Here is a 14,366-nt window from a genome sequence, read left to right as displayed (position 1 = left end):
GAATGAGTCCTCTGGATGTGTGCCCTGTATCAAGCACTTTCCAATTTGCTTTTCTTTCCAATTCCGAGCATCATCTATTCTTGCCCGAGACTCCAGGTGCTCTCAGCTGCCCCTCTGTGCGTGTGGCAGGTCTGGGAGCAGTCCCCAAGTCAGAGAGGAGGGAGCAATGAGATGGCTGTATTTGGCAGTGCCTTGTGGTTCACTTTTGGCACCAGCCTGAGAGGTGGTGGCTGTGCTGTGTGATCCCTCTGCAGGTGAGGTGTTCCTTGAAGGCCAGGCTCAGCTGCTCAGGAGCCAGACTGCTGCTGATGCATTTGTGTGTTTGCTCTTTCGAGGCACTCCTTAAGAGAACAGCAAAGCCTTGGAGTGTTGGAACAAACAGTGCAGAGCAGGCATTCTGTGGTGAGTTGAGCAGCTGGGGGTGGAGTTGCTTGCAGAAGCAGGGGCTGAGGAGAGGAGACCTTGTGTACCAGCCAGGATGGCTGTGTCTGCAAGGAGCTCTTCCATGCATTGCTGATTGCCAGTAGGTGCCTGGGGTGGAAAGGCAAACCACAGAACAACTTGTAAAGAAGAAATCTCAGCCTTATTCACCTTTATTTTAGTGATCTTAAGAACTTTAGCTTCATCCATTCCAATCCACTGAGAGAGCTGTGTTCCTAACCCTTTCTTACAGAAGCTCTGGCTGATGCTATTTATAGTTGTGCTGCTGCTACAGGCCCTTGTTAGCTATTGTTATGCAGCAAATGTGACCCAGGCAGCTGCTGCCCTGTGGTAGTTGTGTTTGTTTTTGGTTGTGGAAAGGGTGAGAAGGAGGTATTCTGCACTTCTCCAGAGCATGTGTGAGATAATTTAACATTGGAAGGGCAGCATATAAATTCTGGTAAACTTGATGTGACTCTGTCAAATCCACAAGCTGGAAAGCTGCTCAGGCTTCCTCAAAATCTAAACCACTTGTTCTCATCCTTGGTGTACAATTTGTTTCTGCAAGTATTAAATGCAGAACCATAAAACTAAGGTTCATAACATAAGGTTCTATGTGAACCTATAGTGATATTGGATGATCATTTTTCTTGACATTTTAAATGAGTTGCTTAATTTCCTCTCTGAAGTCAGCATGCTTGAGCAAAAGCAGGTTGGTACCACCATGGTGAGGAAGCTGCTGTCCAAGTGCTGCTGCTCTCCTGCAGGGCTGAGGTTGGTTTTCTGCCTCTCTGCAGCAGCTGGATGCCACAGTGCCCTCAAAGCAGTGTCTGTTGGCACTCAGTCTGTGCCTGGGAATGCAGATACAGCTCCCAACAAACAGACTCCAGCTGTTGGTATCCACCTGGGACTTCCTGCTAGCACTGATTAAAGATTACCCCACTGCATAGATCCTGCCCTGTCCCAGCTGTGTGTCACACTTCAGAAGAGCCAGACCAGCTGTCCTAATGGGGTATGAGGCTGTTCTGACCCTCTGCCTGACAGCAGCCTGACCTGGGAGGCAGTTCTGTGGCTCTGTTTGGGTGCTGAAGCAGTGAGAGGTTCCAACCAGCAGCAGGTTTGGTCTGTCTGAGTACTTGGAAGGGGACTGTTGTCTTCCTAGCTGAGAACTGCTCAACTCTGGTGAAGTCCAGCTGTGCCTAGAACATGGTTCTCTGGGTTCCCTCAGTCCCAGGGGCTGTTTGTGCAGTGAGTGCTGCTCTCTGCTTGGCTGTTTCCTAATGGCCCACAACAGAGAGAATGCACAGTTGCTCTAGCCACAAAGCTGCAGGAATGCTTAGCCTAGATTTTTCCATTGATGCTTCAGTGCTAGTCCTTGCCAATTTTGATTGGTTTCTGTGTATGGGGAGTTGTCCTATAAACCATCTTACCCACTGGTTAGGTGACCCTAATTCTCCCAGAAGGGACATCAGCTCCAAAAGTGGGGAGAGAGCTTTGTGGAGAGGGCATCAGAAAGAAATGGGTGCAAATAAATGGTAAAAAACATGTTTTATCAAGTGCCAGTAATAGCACTTTCCCCTGGTGTGAAAGTGCAAGGTGGTAATTAGGCAGACAAATTAACATTCCTCCTGAGAACCTGAAGTCTAAAAAGGGCTCTTCTTATGAAGTTCCTGTAATTAGAGATGACTTGGTGTAGTTAGATTATTCATTTCTAGGGATGTGATGTGAATGGCTAGTGCTCATCCTTCCAGACTGGTGCCTGGGTACCCAGAGGGTCACAGTGTGTGTGTGGGTATTACAGCAGGAGGATCTCATCACTAGAAAGCACAAAGATCCTCTCTGTGTCATTCATGCTCTGATGTTCATCACATGTAAATGCAGAAAACATGCTTTGTTTGTTTTTTGCAGGTCATGTTGCAAGCAAATTCAAAATTACACTCTCTTTTTTTTTTCTGGTTCCTTACCTAGGTGTCCAAAGTGCACATGATTCTTGCACACAAACAATGGGAAAGCTGCTCTCCAGACTTGAATTTCTTGAGTCTTGCTGAAAAGTGACACTGAAGTGTGTGTACAACCCGCAGGAGTTTAGATCACACTGTTGTATCTGTAGGAAAAGACAGAAATCCTGGCATGCACCTCTTCCATCTCACCTGTACAACTCTTTGAAGAGCTTCTGGAGTTCTGTGTCCCCAGTGTGTGTCTGTGGGTATGCACTGGTGGTGCCAGCTTTAAGCTCCAAGTGCAATGTTTTCTTGACTTAAATAAGTGGGTTTCTTAAAACTTACCAAAACTATTGAGTAGCCAAGTGGCTTTTTAAGTGCAGTGTTGAATAGCAGGAGCATCTTTTTAGATGGCCTGTAAGACTGTGATTGATTTATTGATTTTTTTTTTTTTAAGATTTTATTCAAAAATAGGAGTGAGATGGAAAGTAGAGGAGAGGCGGTGGTAGTGAAAGTGACAGGAGACTGACAAAGGCAGGGTTGGGAGGAGGAAGTCAGGATGGGACAGTATGGATTTGGGAGGAGAGAGGGGTGTGTGCGCTCCCAGGGGAGTGCAGCAGAAGCAAGACTGACAGAAATAGACTCGACTTTCCCATAGAAGCATTGAGAATGTGTTGGAGTATCTTCCAGGGGGTGCTAGGGTGGAAAAGAGCTGTGTCATTCAGGAATGCTGTCCTTGTATCCAGGCTGTGTGACAGAAATACACCCATTGGTGATGATTTTGCCTTCCTGTGCTGGGAGATGGATCTGCTGTATCTTGGCTACTGTGCCTTCTGGGGTTCGTGCAAGAAGCCTTGTGATTTATCATGACCTCGAGGACTTATGCTGTTGGGTTAAGATGAGTTGATCTATTTTTATTTTAAAAGAATGCTCTTAAATAGAAGGAGCCCCTCTGTTTCCCTTTAATCATATAAAAGGTAGTTAAAAACTAGTGCAAATCCTTAAATCTGCTTTAAACAATAGCAACTCATATCAGTGTGTGTGGGCAGGGATTTGAAACAACTATTGGATTTAGATGAAGCCAAATGCAAACAAAGCTCAGCAGCAGCAGTTCCCCCCTGGCTGCCCTTCAGCTCTGCCCCCTCCCCAGGCACAGCTGCCCCCAGCCCGGGCTTGTGGGATGGGTTCCATCCCTCTCTACCCTGACAGAAAGGGAAAAAGCCACCAAACTGCATGGCTTGCTCCTAGGGGAAGGACTGGCTGTGTAAGTGGTCCTTGCTAGCTCAGGCTGGGAATGCAGAGCTGGCTTTTGCAGGGCAGGAATGGAATAATTAACACTTTATGTGTAATTTGCAGTGAATGCGCGAGTCTCATGTCTAGAGGAGTTTATTACTTGGATTAAATGGCTTTTATCCCAGTTGCTGTGCTGTAGGGTTTTCTTTCAGGAGTAGTGGCTGTGCCTGGAGGGTCAGAGCAGTGGGTGCTGTGGTTTTTACTGGGCAGGGATGGGAAGCCTATGGAAAACTGCCAGGATAGATCTGCCTCCAACACGGCAACGAGTTTAAAGTCACTTGTTTGTATTGCCAGCACTTCATAGCTGGTACCTGTGAGTAAACTGGCTGGTCTGTGCAGCATCCCCAAGGATAAGGTGTCTGCTGCTATTTCAGAGTGCTCTTTCTGAGTCTTTCCCACCAAAACTACTACTGTGCTGGGAATACTGAGCCAAGCAGCAGATTTTGGGCACTTACCAAGTCTTTGCTGAAAGAATAGGCTTCTAGTAGCTGTAAACAGGCTGAATAGAAATTGCTCGCTAATTAAAGGGGTCAGATCTGCCTATTCAATGTCCGGAATGTTCTGGAATTTATTTGGTGCCTATGGTAGAATCAACTGTTTTCCTCAGCTCGGGAGGCTGAAAGGGTCTGTGTGAATTTCTTTGCTCTGATAAGACAAGGAGAAATTCAAGCCGTGGTTTTGTAATTTCTGTGCTGGGGTGCTGAGTTGCCTTATCCTGGGCATAGCTCTGCATCTGTAATCTCTCTGCTTCAGGGGGAGGGGGGGAGTGTGTCTTTTTTATCCCTTCCACCCCCGTGCACCCAAGGCATGTGTTATCAAGCTCTGATAATAGCTGCAACCAGAGGAATGCAGAGGGCTTTTCTCTCTTTAGTTATCAGCATAATTTGCATTAGGAAAATGTTTGAGGAATGGTGTTCCTGAAGAAAGAGGCCCATTTCTTTTATTAATGCTAAATATTTCGTTACATAGCTGCTGCCTCTCTTTCTGAAGAGAAGGCTGCCTCTTGTCCCTAGAAGACTCCTCAGCTGAGGTTTTTATGGGCCAAGCTCTCTATAATTTATGGACATTCAATTGCTGGAAAAAGCATGAGGCTGACACAGATTTTCCTAGTGGATCTGCTTCCAGATCATGATCTTTGCTTCTATTTCTTGTCACGTACGAGGAGAAATGTGACCAGGTGAACTGCATTGTTCTGCTCACTCTTTTGAAGCAGAACCCAGGAAAGGAGGAATGAATGTGTCTTCCTGCAGGAGAGGAGCAAGAGCAGGAGCAGTACACAGAGGTGTTGTGAAGGAACTGAATGTTTCATCCAGAATAAGTTTAGATTTACAACAGGATCATCACCACCTCCTTCCTTTGCACTGCCGCAAACACAACCTTGGTGTCTTGAGAACTTTCTAGGAAAGGTCCTGGGTGCTCTCAAGCTAAATATAACATGGGAACAGAAAAACTGTGTCTTGGTGAGGTTTGTTTGCCATGAGTTTAGTTGTGTGATCCCTTCACAAGTTCTTTCCTCCTCTACTATTAGGAAATATGGGCTTGGGCAGAGGAACTGTGAGTTCCTGCAGTGATCTTTTTAGAGAAGAGGTATTGCTGACTTGCATGAGATAATCCTCTGGTTGCAAGTCATTTACAGGATCTTCCTCCTTTAAGTGAAGCTTAAGCTAATATGGTTTACTTCATAATTGGGCAGACTGATATGTGTGGACAATTATAGAAATCAGCTGATAGGTGGTAATTTGCTAAGCAGCTGGAGTTGAATTGTGTCTGCAAGCTTGAAATTTGCTTGCTTTAAAAATAAATAAGCCTTTTGTCCCAGTAAGTTATTATGCCTCCCTTCCCAGTACTCTAAATCAGTGTGACACAAATGTTTGTAATGGGAAGATAAATCAAGATAATGTTCATAGATATTTCACAGGGTAGAGAAGAGGGCATGGAAAATGTATCTGGAGGAACCACCACCATGGGCAAGCAGTCAAAGCAAGCTCTTTGTGTCCTGCTTTAAAAAAATGAAACAAAATTCCATGTCCAGAGAAAGCATCTAGCCCAGCAATGGCAGGAGCCACTGGCTGGATTTCTGGTTCTGAGCTCCCACAGTTCCCTAACAGATTTTCATTATTTCACCATAAATGAAATATGCTTGGTGCGTTCTGCTCTTGGTCCTGTGGGTGCTATATGGAGAGCTGCTGGCTGTGAATGTTCACAGGTGCAAACGGAGCAGCAGCACGACCCCAGCCCTCTTCGGGAGGGAGTGCCTTCCCTTTTTGTGGAAAGTGCTGGTGTGACTCCCCAGGGCTCTGCAGCCACCAGCCCTGTGTTACCCACTTGCCTTTTAGCTTCACCTCTTGCCCTTTGTTGCTTTTCTCCCTCCACAGTGCTGGAATTGCTGTGGGCTTCTACGGGAATGGGGAGACCAGCGACGGCATCCACCGGCTGACGTACTCGCTGCGCCATGCCAACCGCACCGTGGCCGGCGTCCAGGACCGGGTGAGCACCCCAAAAACAGGGCCTGTGGCAACGAGCAGCCTCACTCAGCACCTCTCTTCCTGTGCCTGAGTCTCTTCCTGTTTTCTCTTCGTAGCTGGGCTCAGAGATGTGCTAAAATTTCCATTAGTGGCGGGGTGATTTCTTCCGCTCCTCTAAAAATAACAAAGCGAACGCAGCTTGTGAAGTGAAGTCTTCTCTTTGCTGGGTTTAAAAACAGCTTGTGATCAGCTCTCTCCTCCACACCCGGAACAGGAGGCAGGCCAAAGCAGACAAATCTGAGTAAAATGTAGCATTTGGGTACCACTGGTTGTTCCAGTGCTGTCTCTAATTTCATGGTGTCATACTGCAACCCTGATGTTTGCAACCCTGCAAAATGTGTGCATGTGTTAAGGCTCAGCTGAGGTGCCATCGTTGCAAACAATCTCCATTATAGGTGCTTTTAAGTTGCTTTTGAGGGGTAAGCATTCTGAGCTTCTTAAGACAGAGGACTGGTAATCTGGAAGCTGTCCATGACTTGCTAGGGAGAATGAATTCCCTTCTACTTTCTTGGCTTCCTGTACTTTATTTTTTTTTTTTTTATTTGTTTATCCCCCTTTTTCTTTCCCATACTGTAGGTACTGGACACTGCAGTGTCCCTGAACCAAACAGTGGAACCAAACTTGCTCGTCCTGGAGGAGATGTTCAGGAAGCAGACAGACTACCTGCAAATTGTCCAGAAACTGCAAAGTCTCTTGGATGATCTGGTCAGGCAAACAACTGAGATCCCCTTCTGGAAGAATGACGAGCTGTCTCTGGAGGAGCTGGCAATTCAGATTGACCTCTATGACTGGTACAGGTGTGTAGCATGCTGTAGTGAAGTGGTTGCAACATCTGCTTTGGCCTGTTTTGCAAAAATTATGTGCATGTTCTGGGTGGCTGAGCCAAAGGCTCTGTTTATTGCTGCAGGTGCTCTTGGCCCACTGAGCTGATTTGTTTCTTACAGCAGGACTGCATTCAGTTTAAATCAAAATGCACAGCTTTTTTTCCTTAAGTATCTTTATTACCAACTGATGAGAAATTTATTCTTGACATACAAAGTCTGTAGTTTGTGTTCTAGCACTGGGGGAAAAAAAATAGCCCCGGGTATAGCTTCTGCTCTGTCTTAATAAGTGCATAAAGAATACATTAAATAAAGTAGAAAATTGCACTAGTTCTGTAAGTTAGTACCATAGCCTAACATTCCTTTTTATTAAGCATATTAAATAAGATATTGCATCAATTGTATTCCACAAAAGAAAATCTCTATCCAAACATGTGGAATAAATAACTGAGGCATTTCCTAACAAATATCTAGGAAGTTCAAGAACCTGCAATGCCTTTTCTTCCTCTGCTGATGACCAGTGCATATAGCACCACACTAGAAAACACTAAGAGTCTCATTTCTCAACAACTGTTTGTGCTGAGCGTGTTGTGTAAATGCTTTTACCTGCTTCAGCTTCCAATCCCACAAATACCCAGACCTCTCTGAAGATTAATCTTTGGAGGTGGTTCTGGGGAAGAGAAGCACTCTGTTTTCTCCAGAAGTCACAACAGCTTCTCGATGTGTGCTTTTTGCACACCAGTTTTCCTTTGCAGACTGTGTTTTTGTTTGCTGCAGGTGGCTGGGATACCTGGGCCTGCTCCTGTTCAATGTCCTGATATGTTTGCTGGTGCTTTTTGGGCTCATTAGAAACTCCAGGGCCATTCTTATGGGGTAAGTCTTGATCTGGGGACAGGGCATAAGGAAAGTCAGTTGAATGCAAGTGCCTTCTAGTGGGAACCTCTGCCTGTTGTCAACTGGTATCAAGGACATCTGAAACTGAACATCTTACATTTCCTCTGAGTAGAGAGACATTGTAGAGTGTAGCTCTGTGGAAATAGTTAGGGCTTCACACAAGGGAAGTTCACAGGAAGGTTCTTGAGCTATAAAATCCAAGGTGAGGACCTCATCCAGGCTGTCTGCTTTCCACTGGGTGGCCTTGGAAGCCTCCATTTGCTGGCAGATAATAGTGTGAACATCCTTCCCTAAAATTACAGGCTTTAAAAGTCTCCCCTTCATTCTCTGCAGTTGGGAAGGCATTTGTTAATTGATGATAAGCATTGCACAACCTGCAGCATTGCCTTCTGTGTCACTGTCTGCTCTTGTTACCTGGGGCTGTCACACCTGAGGAAACCTTCAACTGAGAACAAGCCATGGTTTGCACAGTTATGAGGAGTCTTGTTGCCATGGTACTGCAATGTTAATGCATGTGTGTTTCTCAAAAGCACTGGAAATGCCCCATTACAGGAAAAAAACTCTCCTCTCCTTATCTTGTAGCTTGGCATATTTGGCAAAGATCCTGGTATCATAAACACAGTGACAGTTTGATAACTGACATGGCCAAGGGTTTATCCTGGTTTGTGGTGGTGCCATTAATAACTGGAATGTGTATCCAGATGTATTATTTACCAGATGATTTCATACCTGGCAGGTTATACAGACAAAAGCCCAAGTGTATGCACAGATGGCAGACCCAGGGTTTAAATTAGAATCTCATTCCCCGTTAGCCAGAAGTTCATATTAAGGCATTCCCTAAAGGGAGCACATGGCATAAAGAAACAAGTGTATCACAGCCAGGCAAGATGGTGAAATGCCAGGTTTAGATCTTTTAGCCAAGCAATCAGTTACTGACCCAGTCATCTTCATTTAAAGTAAAGCAACAAATGTGTCTTATTGATTAACATGCTCAGCTGGAGGCACCAAGCTGTGTTGTCCTTATGTCATAAACCCACAGAACCTTGCTGATCTGTGGCTGATAATTTTTGCATCCATTTGGAAAAGGCATAACAAAGTCTTTAGTGCCTCATTTCAGAGAGCAGTGCAGATGTCAGTCTGGTGAAACTCCCTTACTTCTGCAAGATGAGGCATAGATCCATTCACAGAATAGGGATTATTTGGAATTAAAATAAGTTGGTAAACTGAGGGATATGGTGTGTTTTTTTTTTTTTTTTTTTAATGGAGACCCATAGGTTTACTTTTTTAAAGCTCTAGTATTCAGTGAGACAAATGTAGCAGAAAAAAGATGTCCCTTCCTCAAAGAGATGGTTGTACTAGATATGAATAAAGAATGTCTTGGTTATGAACAGGTTTTTGTATTGTTCAGGGTGTGGGTGGGAAGGGATCTACTTATGTTTCAAAGCTTGAGGGGAAAAAGCATCCCTAAGAGAGCAAGCCAGTGTCTCTTTACTTTGAAGATAGAAACAGATAAAATGAAACTGCTTATTAGTCTGCAGCCCTGTACCTGAGGGAGTTGAGGAGCATTATATCCTAAATATCTCTACCACTCATACTGACAGCAAGGGTGAAGAGCTAATGTGCTGGTTGGGAAGTGCAAAAGCCTTTTCCATCTGTGTGTGCTCCTAAATGTCATTGAGAGCACTGCTCTGCCATCCCTCTGCCTTGTGTCTGCTTGACAGCTGACACGTCCCACGATTTCTGTCAGTAATGAGGTCCAGCCTCAGAACAGAACTTTAAATCTGCAGAAATGGACTCACATGGCAGTGGCAGGCACCTGAACTGCAGTTCCAAGCTGTTTGCCTGGAGGTGACTTTCTGTCCTGGAGCTATGTGGGATGTTTGTTTGCTGTTAAAGTGCACCAGCTTGGAGCCAAGGTGTCCTAGCAGGGGCTGTGTTCCCTCCCACCATCTGTAGCCATGTATTGCTTACACCCAAAAACCTTATTTATTGTAGACACAGGAGAGATTTCTCCAGTTTTACATCAGTATGGTTTTGTGGGGTTTTCTTTATTTAGCATATTTTTGTTTGGGTATTTTTGTACCTGGAAAATGAAGTCTAGAACGGGAACAGTGAAAGGGATGGGACTGTAGTCAACCTGCCAATCTGCCTCCCCTACAGCCACCTCTGTGTCTTTGTGCCTTTCGTTTCCCTGCTAGAAGTAGGACAATACTTTGCTTCCCCACTTCTCCCTTCTGCTGCAGCTCTAGGGCAGGTAATGCAGTAACCAAGAGCTGGATATGAATTGCTCTGGTTGCTGCTGTCCATGACATCTAAAATAAGATTGTTTATCTGAACATACAGTCAGTGGTTGATAATTTCTTGGGTTTGGTAATTGCTTTGGACTCCAAATAATACATCTTGTGAAAGGAACTGCTTGAAATCAGAGCTGCTCCATCTGCCATCTGTCTGTCCTCCCACAGGGTGTGCTTGCTTGGGGTGTTTGCCCTGATTGTCAGCTGGGGATCCCTGGGTCTGGAGCTGGCTGTCGCTGTGGTAAGTGGCTCACATCCAAATCCCATTCACCCTTTGCTGCAGGTTTAGCAGACACCAGATTAATGTTGTGCTGTGCCTGTTTTACAGCATACCCTGATCTAAGTAACTGTCCTAGCAATTTCCACCTAGGAGAAGTCCAGAGCTGCTTCTTCTCCATGGTGTTGTAGCTCAGAGTCCAGCACTGCTGTGCTTGTGTAAAGCAGTGCTGCTGGGGATGCTGATGAGAGACCTCAGCATCTGAAACACCCCTAGAATAGAAGGTTCCCTGATGTTAACCTGGCTCAACTGCTCTTTGATGCTGTGTGCTTTGATGTTCCTTTTGCCTTTTGTCTTCCATCTGTCCAGGGCTCCAGTGACTTCTGTATCAACCCTGATGCTTATGTCTCCAAAGTGGTTGAAGAGAATGCAGTGCTCAGTCCTGGTGAGTGCTGGGAATGGCTCTGGCACAGGTTCTGCAGCTCCAGCTGTCACACGGGAGCATGGCAGTGACTGAGAATTTTAGGCTGTGTTTGAAACAGAGGAGCTGGCATTCAGTGGGAAACAAAATTTGTGGAAAAACAGCATTCTGGGCAGAAGTGTACATGTGTGCATCAGAACCTTTCTCCTGCCTTGACCCTTAGGTGGAAATAATTGATAAAATGGACTAACAGAAGTCCCCAGATTATTGGATTATTTTGCTTTAAATGTAGCACTCTTGAGGCTTGCTCTCCTCTCTAAGTGACAGAACTGTGGCAGTAGCTGTGTGCAGTTTGAGTTGTCATTTTTAAAACTTGCTCTTGGGTCTGTATTCCTGAATCTAGCATACCTATTTTTATATCTGTTATCAACAGTTCATATATATTTTTTTTCTCTTAATGGTGGCTGTAAATAGTCAACTCTTTGAAGGGTAAGTGAATGGGAGCAGCCACAAAGAAGTATGAATTTCCCTTTCCATTATAAATGCAGTATTTTGACCGCTTTGTGTATCCTGTTCCACTTGAAGCATGTGCCTGCACCTCAGTGGCTTCCAGCTGAACCATTGATGAATCTGGGGCTTGTTGCTCCTAATTTAGACTGAAGTGGTTGGTGAGGTGAGAGGTGCCTCCAATTTGTACCTCAGTGGGGCAAAGATGGCATTCAGAACCATGGCTTGACAAAAGTGATTGGGTGCCTGCCAGCAGAGATACAATAAGTGCTGAAAAGGAAAAGTATTTTTAGGACTGAGTTTGCTGCTTACTTTACAAAGTTAACTTTTTTCCCCTGTCTTCTCTCCCCCAGCAGTTCCTTTATGTAGTTCTGTGTACAGTAAAACACAAATAGGCAATGGCACTGGTTTGTAAAAGAAGTGACTTGTGTTTTTTCTGGTTGCTATTTGGTGGAACCAGAGAACTTTTGCTGTGTGTGCAGAAGGTCTGTGCTTAGTCAAATGCTGTCTCTCGCTGTGCAACTGGTAGGAAATTAGGTATGTAGCTATGGCTGAGGATGCAGGGATTGGAAACAGTGAAAAACATAAATGTCTGGAGAAAGAATGTAGTATAAAAGAATATGTACAGGTTGATCTTGCAACCCTACATCTTATTTTTGGAGTGCCTTATTTATTGATTTCATGGGGAGGAGATGATAGAGCCAGGCAGCTCTCTTGGCAACAAAGAAATGTAGTGAGTCAAGAGAATGAGTGTTTAGCATAAGATGAAAATCCTCTTTTGGCTGTGAAGGTGACAAGGATGTGGCTTCAGGTGCCTGGCTGGTTTCCTGGCTCTTCAAGGAGGCAAGTGGGTCAGTGAGGCCAAGGGGAAATATGTGGTGCTACTGCCAGCTGTGTGCGTGTGCTGTGATAATTTGGTAACCCAGATTAGCTCTGGAGCGTGTTTGGTAACAATTAGATTGACCCTGGGAAACCAAAGAAAGGCCCCTTTGTGCTGTTTCTCCATTTCAGCTGTCCTTGTCTGCTGGGCTCCTGTGGTTTTCCATTGATCAGTATCAATGTTCATTTGGAGGCTCACAGGCAGTGCAGGGCTGGCGTTCCATCCCTCCTCCCACATTCCCCAGCAGGGACAGTTGGCTCCCCAAGGGGAAAACAGGCTCTGCTCCTGCAGCACCACCAGGGAACAGTTGTTAAAGCTCCATAAATAACAGTGAAGGGGTCTGAGGGAAACGGTGAACAGGAGGAAGAGCAGGTGCTGCCACAGGCTTGGGTTGGAAGGGTGGCCCCTCCATGGATGCTGAGTGTGTCAGTGATGCCTCAGGGTTTAGCTTTTATATTTCTCAGACTCTGTTCTGCTTTAGTGTGCACTTCTGAGCTTCATGTTAGGGGATGGTGAGCTCACTTCATGGAGCAGGGAGACAAAACAATTCCTTCTCTAGCTGGGGACCAAGGACAAATGATCCAAATCTCAGGCCCAAGAGCATAAACAATGTGGACTGAAGAGAGAAAAACAAGAAGGATGGGATTTCATAACCTAAAGCTGTAATTGGACAATGAGCTCCAATATGCAAATGGAGCAGAACTTATAAAAGTGAGAGACCCCGTGAACAGTCATGTATTTTGTGACCATTTTGGTTCACCTTGGGTGGAGCCCTGGCTGGGCTCTTGTGCTGCCCAGGGTGGATCCATTGAGGCCTTCTAATAAATCCTTACTTTACTCTTTAGCTCTGTCCAGTCTCTGTTCTAGGTCAGTCTTCACAAAGCATCATCAGCTCCTGCTGCCAGGCACCCTGGAGCGTTGGTGAGCACCTTCTCCCTTCTCCAGAAGGAAATCTGTCCAACTTCTGAGCCTGCCATTACACCAGGCAGCTGCTTGGGAGTTGATTGAATCTTCTGTCTTCCCCTGTGGGTTTTCATTGCTCTGTCATAGTTATGGAAATAGCTCTTGGTCCCCAATGTTGAGATCTCCTCGTGCATCTGAGAAGGAAAAAAAAATTATGATATGAGGACTACAGTGTGGTAATTACATTTTAATCCCAATAAATCCTCTTTAAAAGTCTGGACTAAGTGTTGGTATCCCTTGGCTGCAGATTGTAGCAGCTGCTTTGTGATCAGCTGAGCCATATGTAGGAGAGTGAGGAGCTCCAGGAGACAGGGACAGGCTGGAGCCAGCATCGATGCTGTCCTCTCAGAGGAAGAGGCCCTGTTTGAAAGCCCCTGGTTCTGGTGCTTTGTGCTCTCTGGGTTGCTGTCTCTGCTTTTTGGATGATCATCTCCAACTTTAACAGCAGTATAGACACACTAAAGGAGAGTGTGGGTGGTTGGAGGGGCTCAGGTAGGTCATGGAGGAAGAATCCATGGGGAGTTATCACAGATGTAGGAATCACATTTGCTGTGAGAATCACTTCAGCTGAAGTTGGCCTGAGAGTTGCTGAGGTACCTGCTTCTGGCCAGGGCTGGGGTCTGGCATGCTGGGCTGGGTGCTGCCATCTAATTTTAAGGATATAAGAACCAACTTTTTAATCCTAAGAAGCTTGGGTAGTGCTGGGTCAATTTTTCTCTTTAATCACTACTTTTAGTTGCTGTTGTTACATACAATGTATTCTAAGGTTCTCTGTGCTCTGACATTCAGACTGGGACTGAGTCATCAATATTTGCAATGTGTTTTTGTTGGTGGTGGTTGTAGTTTTCACAGAAAAATAACTGAGTTGAATACTGGGCAACTAGTATGTTAATATTCTTGTTTATGTATTAATTGCTGTTTTCAAACCTAAGTGGAATTAATGGTGCTGAGAATAATCTGATTAAGTGCATTATTACTGTCATGTTTTTAGCTAGAGAAGTTCTTGTTTTGCAGATTAAATGTGCTGCATTAAAAAAATTATGGGGGGAGAAAAGGGAGGCAAAGAACTTTAATGCAGGCTTTTGGGAGAAGGAAATACTTAAATAATTTTGCAGAAGAGGCGGATGTATATGCCTAACTCACCCTGTATTCACTAACTGAGGTAAAGCCAATGGAATTGAACTGTGCCTG

At 45.1% G+C, this 14,366-nt stretch overlaps 1 protein-coding gene across 3 annotated transcripts in view; it reads left to right on the top strand.

Moving 5' to 3' along the window:
- Positions 1–14,366, top strand: part of TTYH3 (tweety family member 3) — a 75,091-nt gene that overhangs the window by 38,630 nt on the left and 22,095 nt on the right. For all 3 annotated transcript variants that reach the window (XM_068207098.1, XM_068207095.1, XM_068207097.1), the window contains exons 3-7: positions 6,029–6,140; positions 6,755–6,975; positions 7,777–7,872; positions 10,356–10,428; positions 10,774–10,849. In XM_068207098.1, the coding sequence (XP_068063199.1) occupies positions 6,029–6,140; positions 6,755–6,975; positions 7,777–7,872; positions 10,356–10,428; positions 10,774–10,849 (578 nt within the window). The remainder of the gene's footprint in view (positions 1–6,028; positions 6,141–6,754; positions 6,976–7,776; positions 7,873–10,355; positions 10,429–10,773; positions 10,850–14,366) is intronic.

This window comes from Anomalospiza imberbis, chromosome 16 (assembly GCF_031753505.1).
Source record: "Anomalospiza imberbis isolate Cuckoo-Finch-1a 21T00152 chromosome 16, ASM3175350v1, whole genome shotgun sequence".
Taxonomy (NCBI): Eukaryota; Metazoa; Chordata; class Aves; order Passeriformes; family Viduidae; genus Anomalospiza; species Anomalospiza imberbis.
The sequence above is the reverse complement of the archived record's forward strand: the minus strand, read 5'-3'. Positions and strand labels throughout refer to the sequence as shown.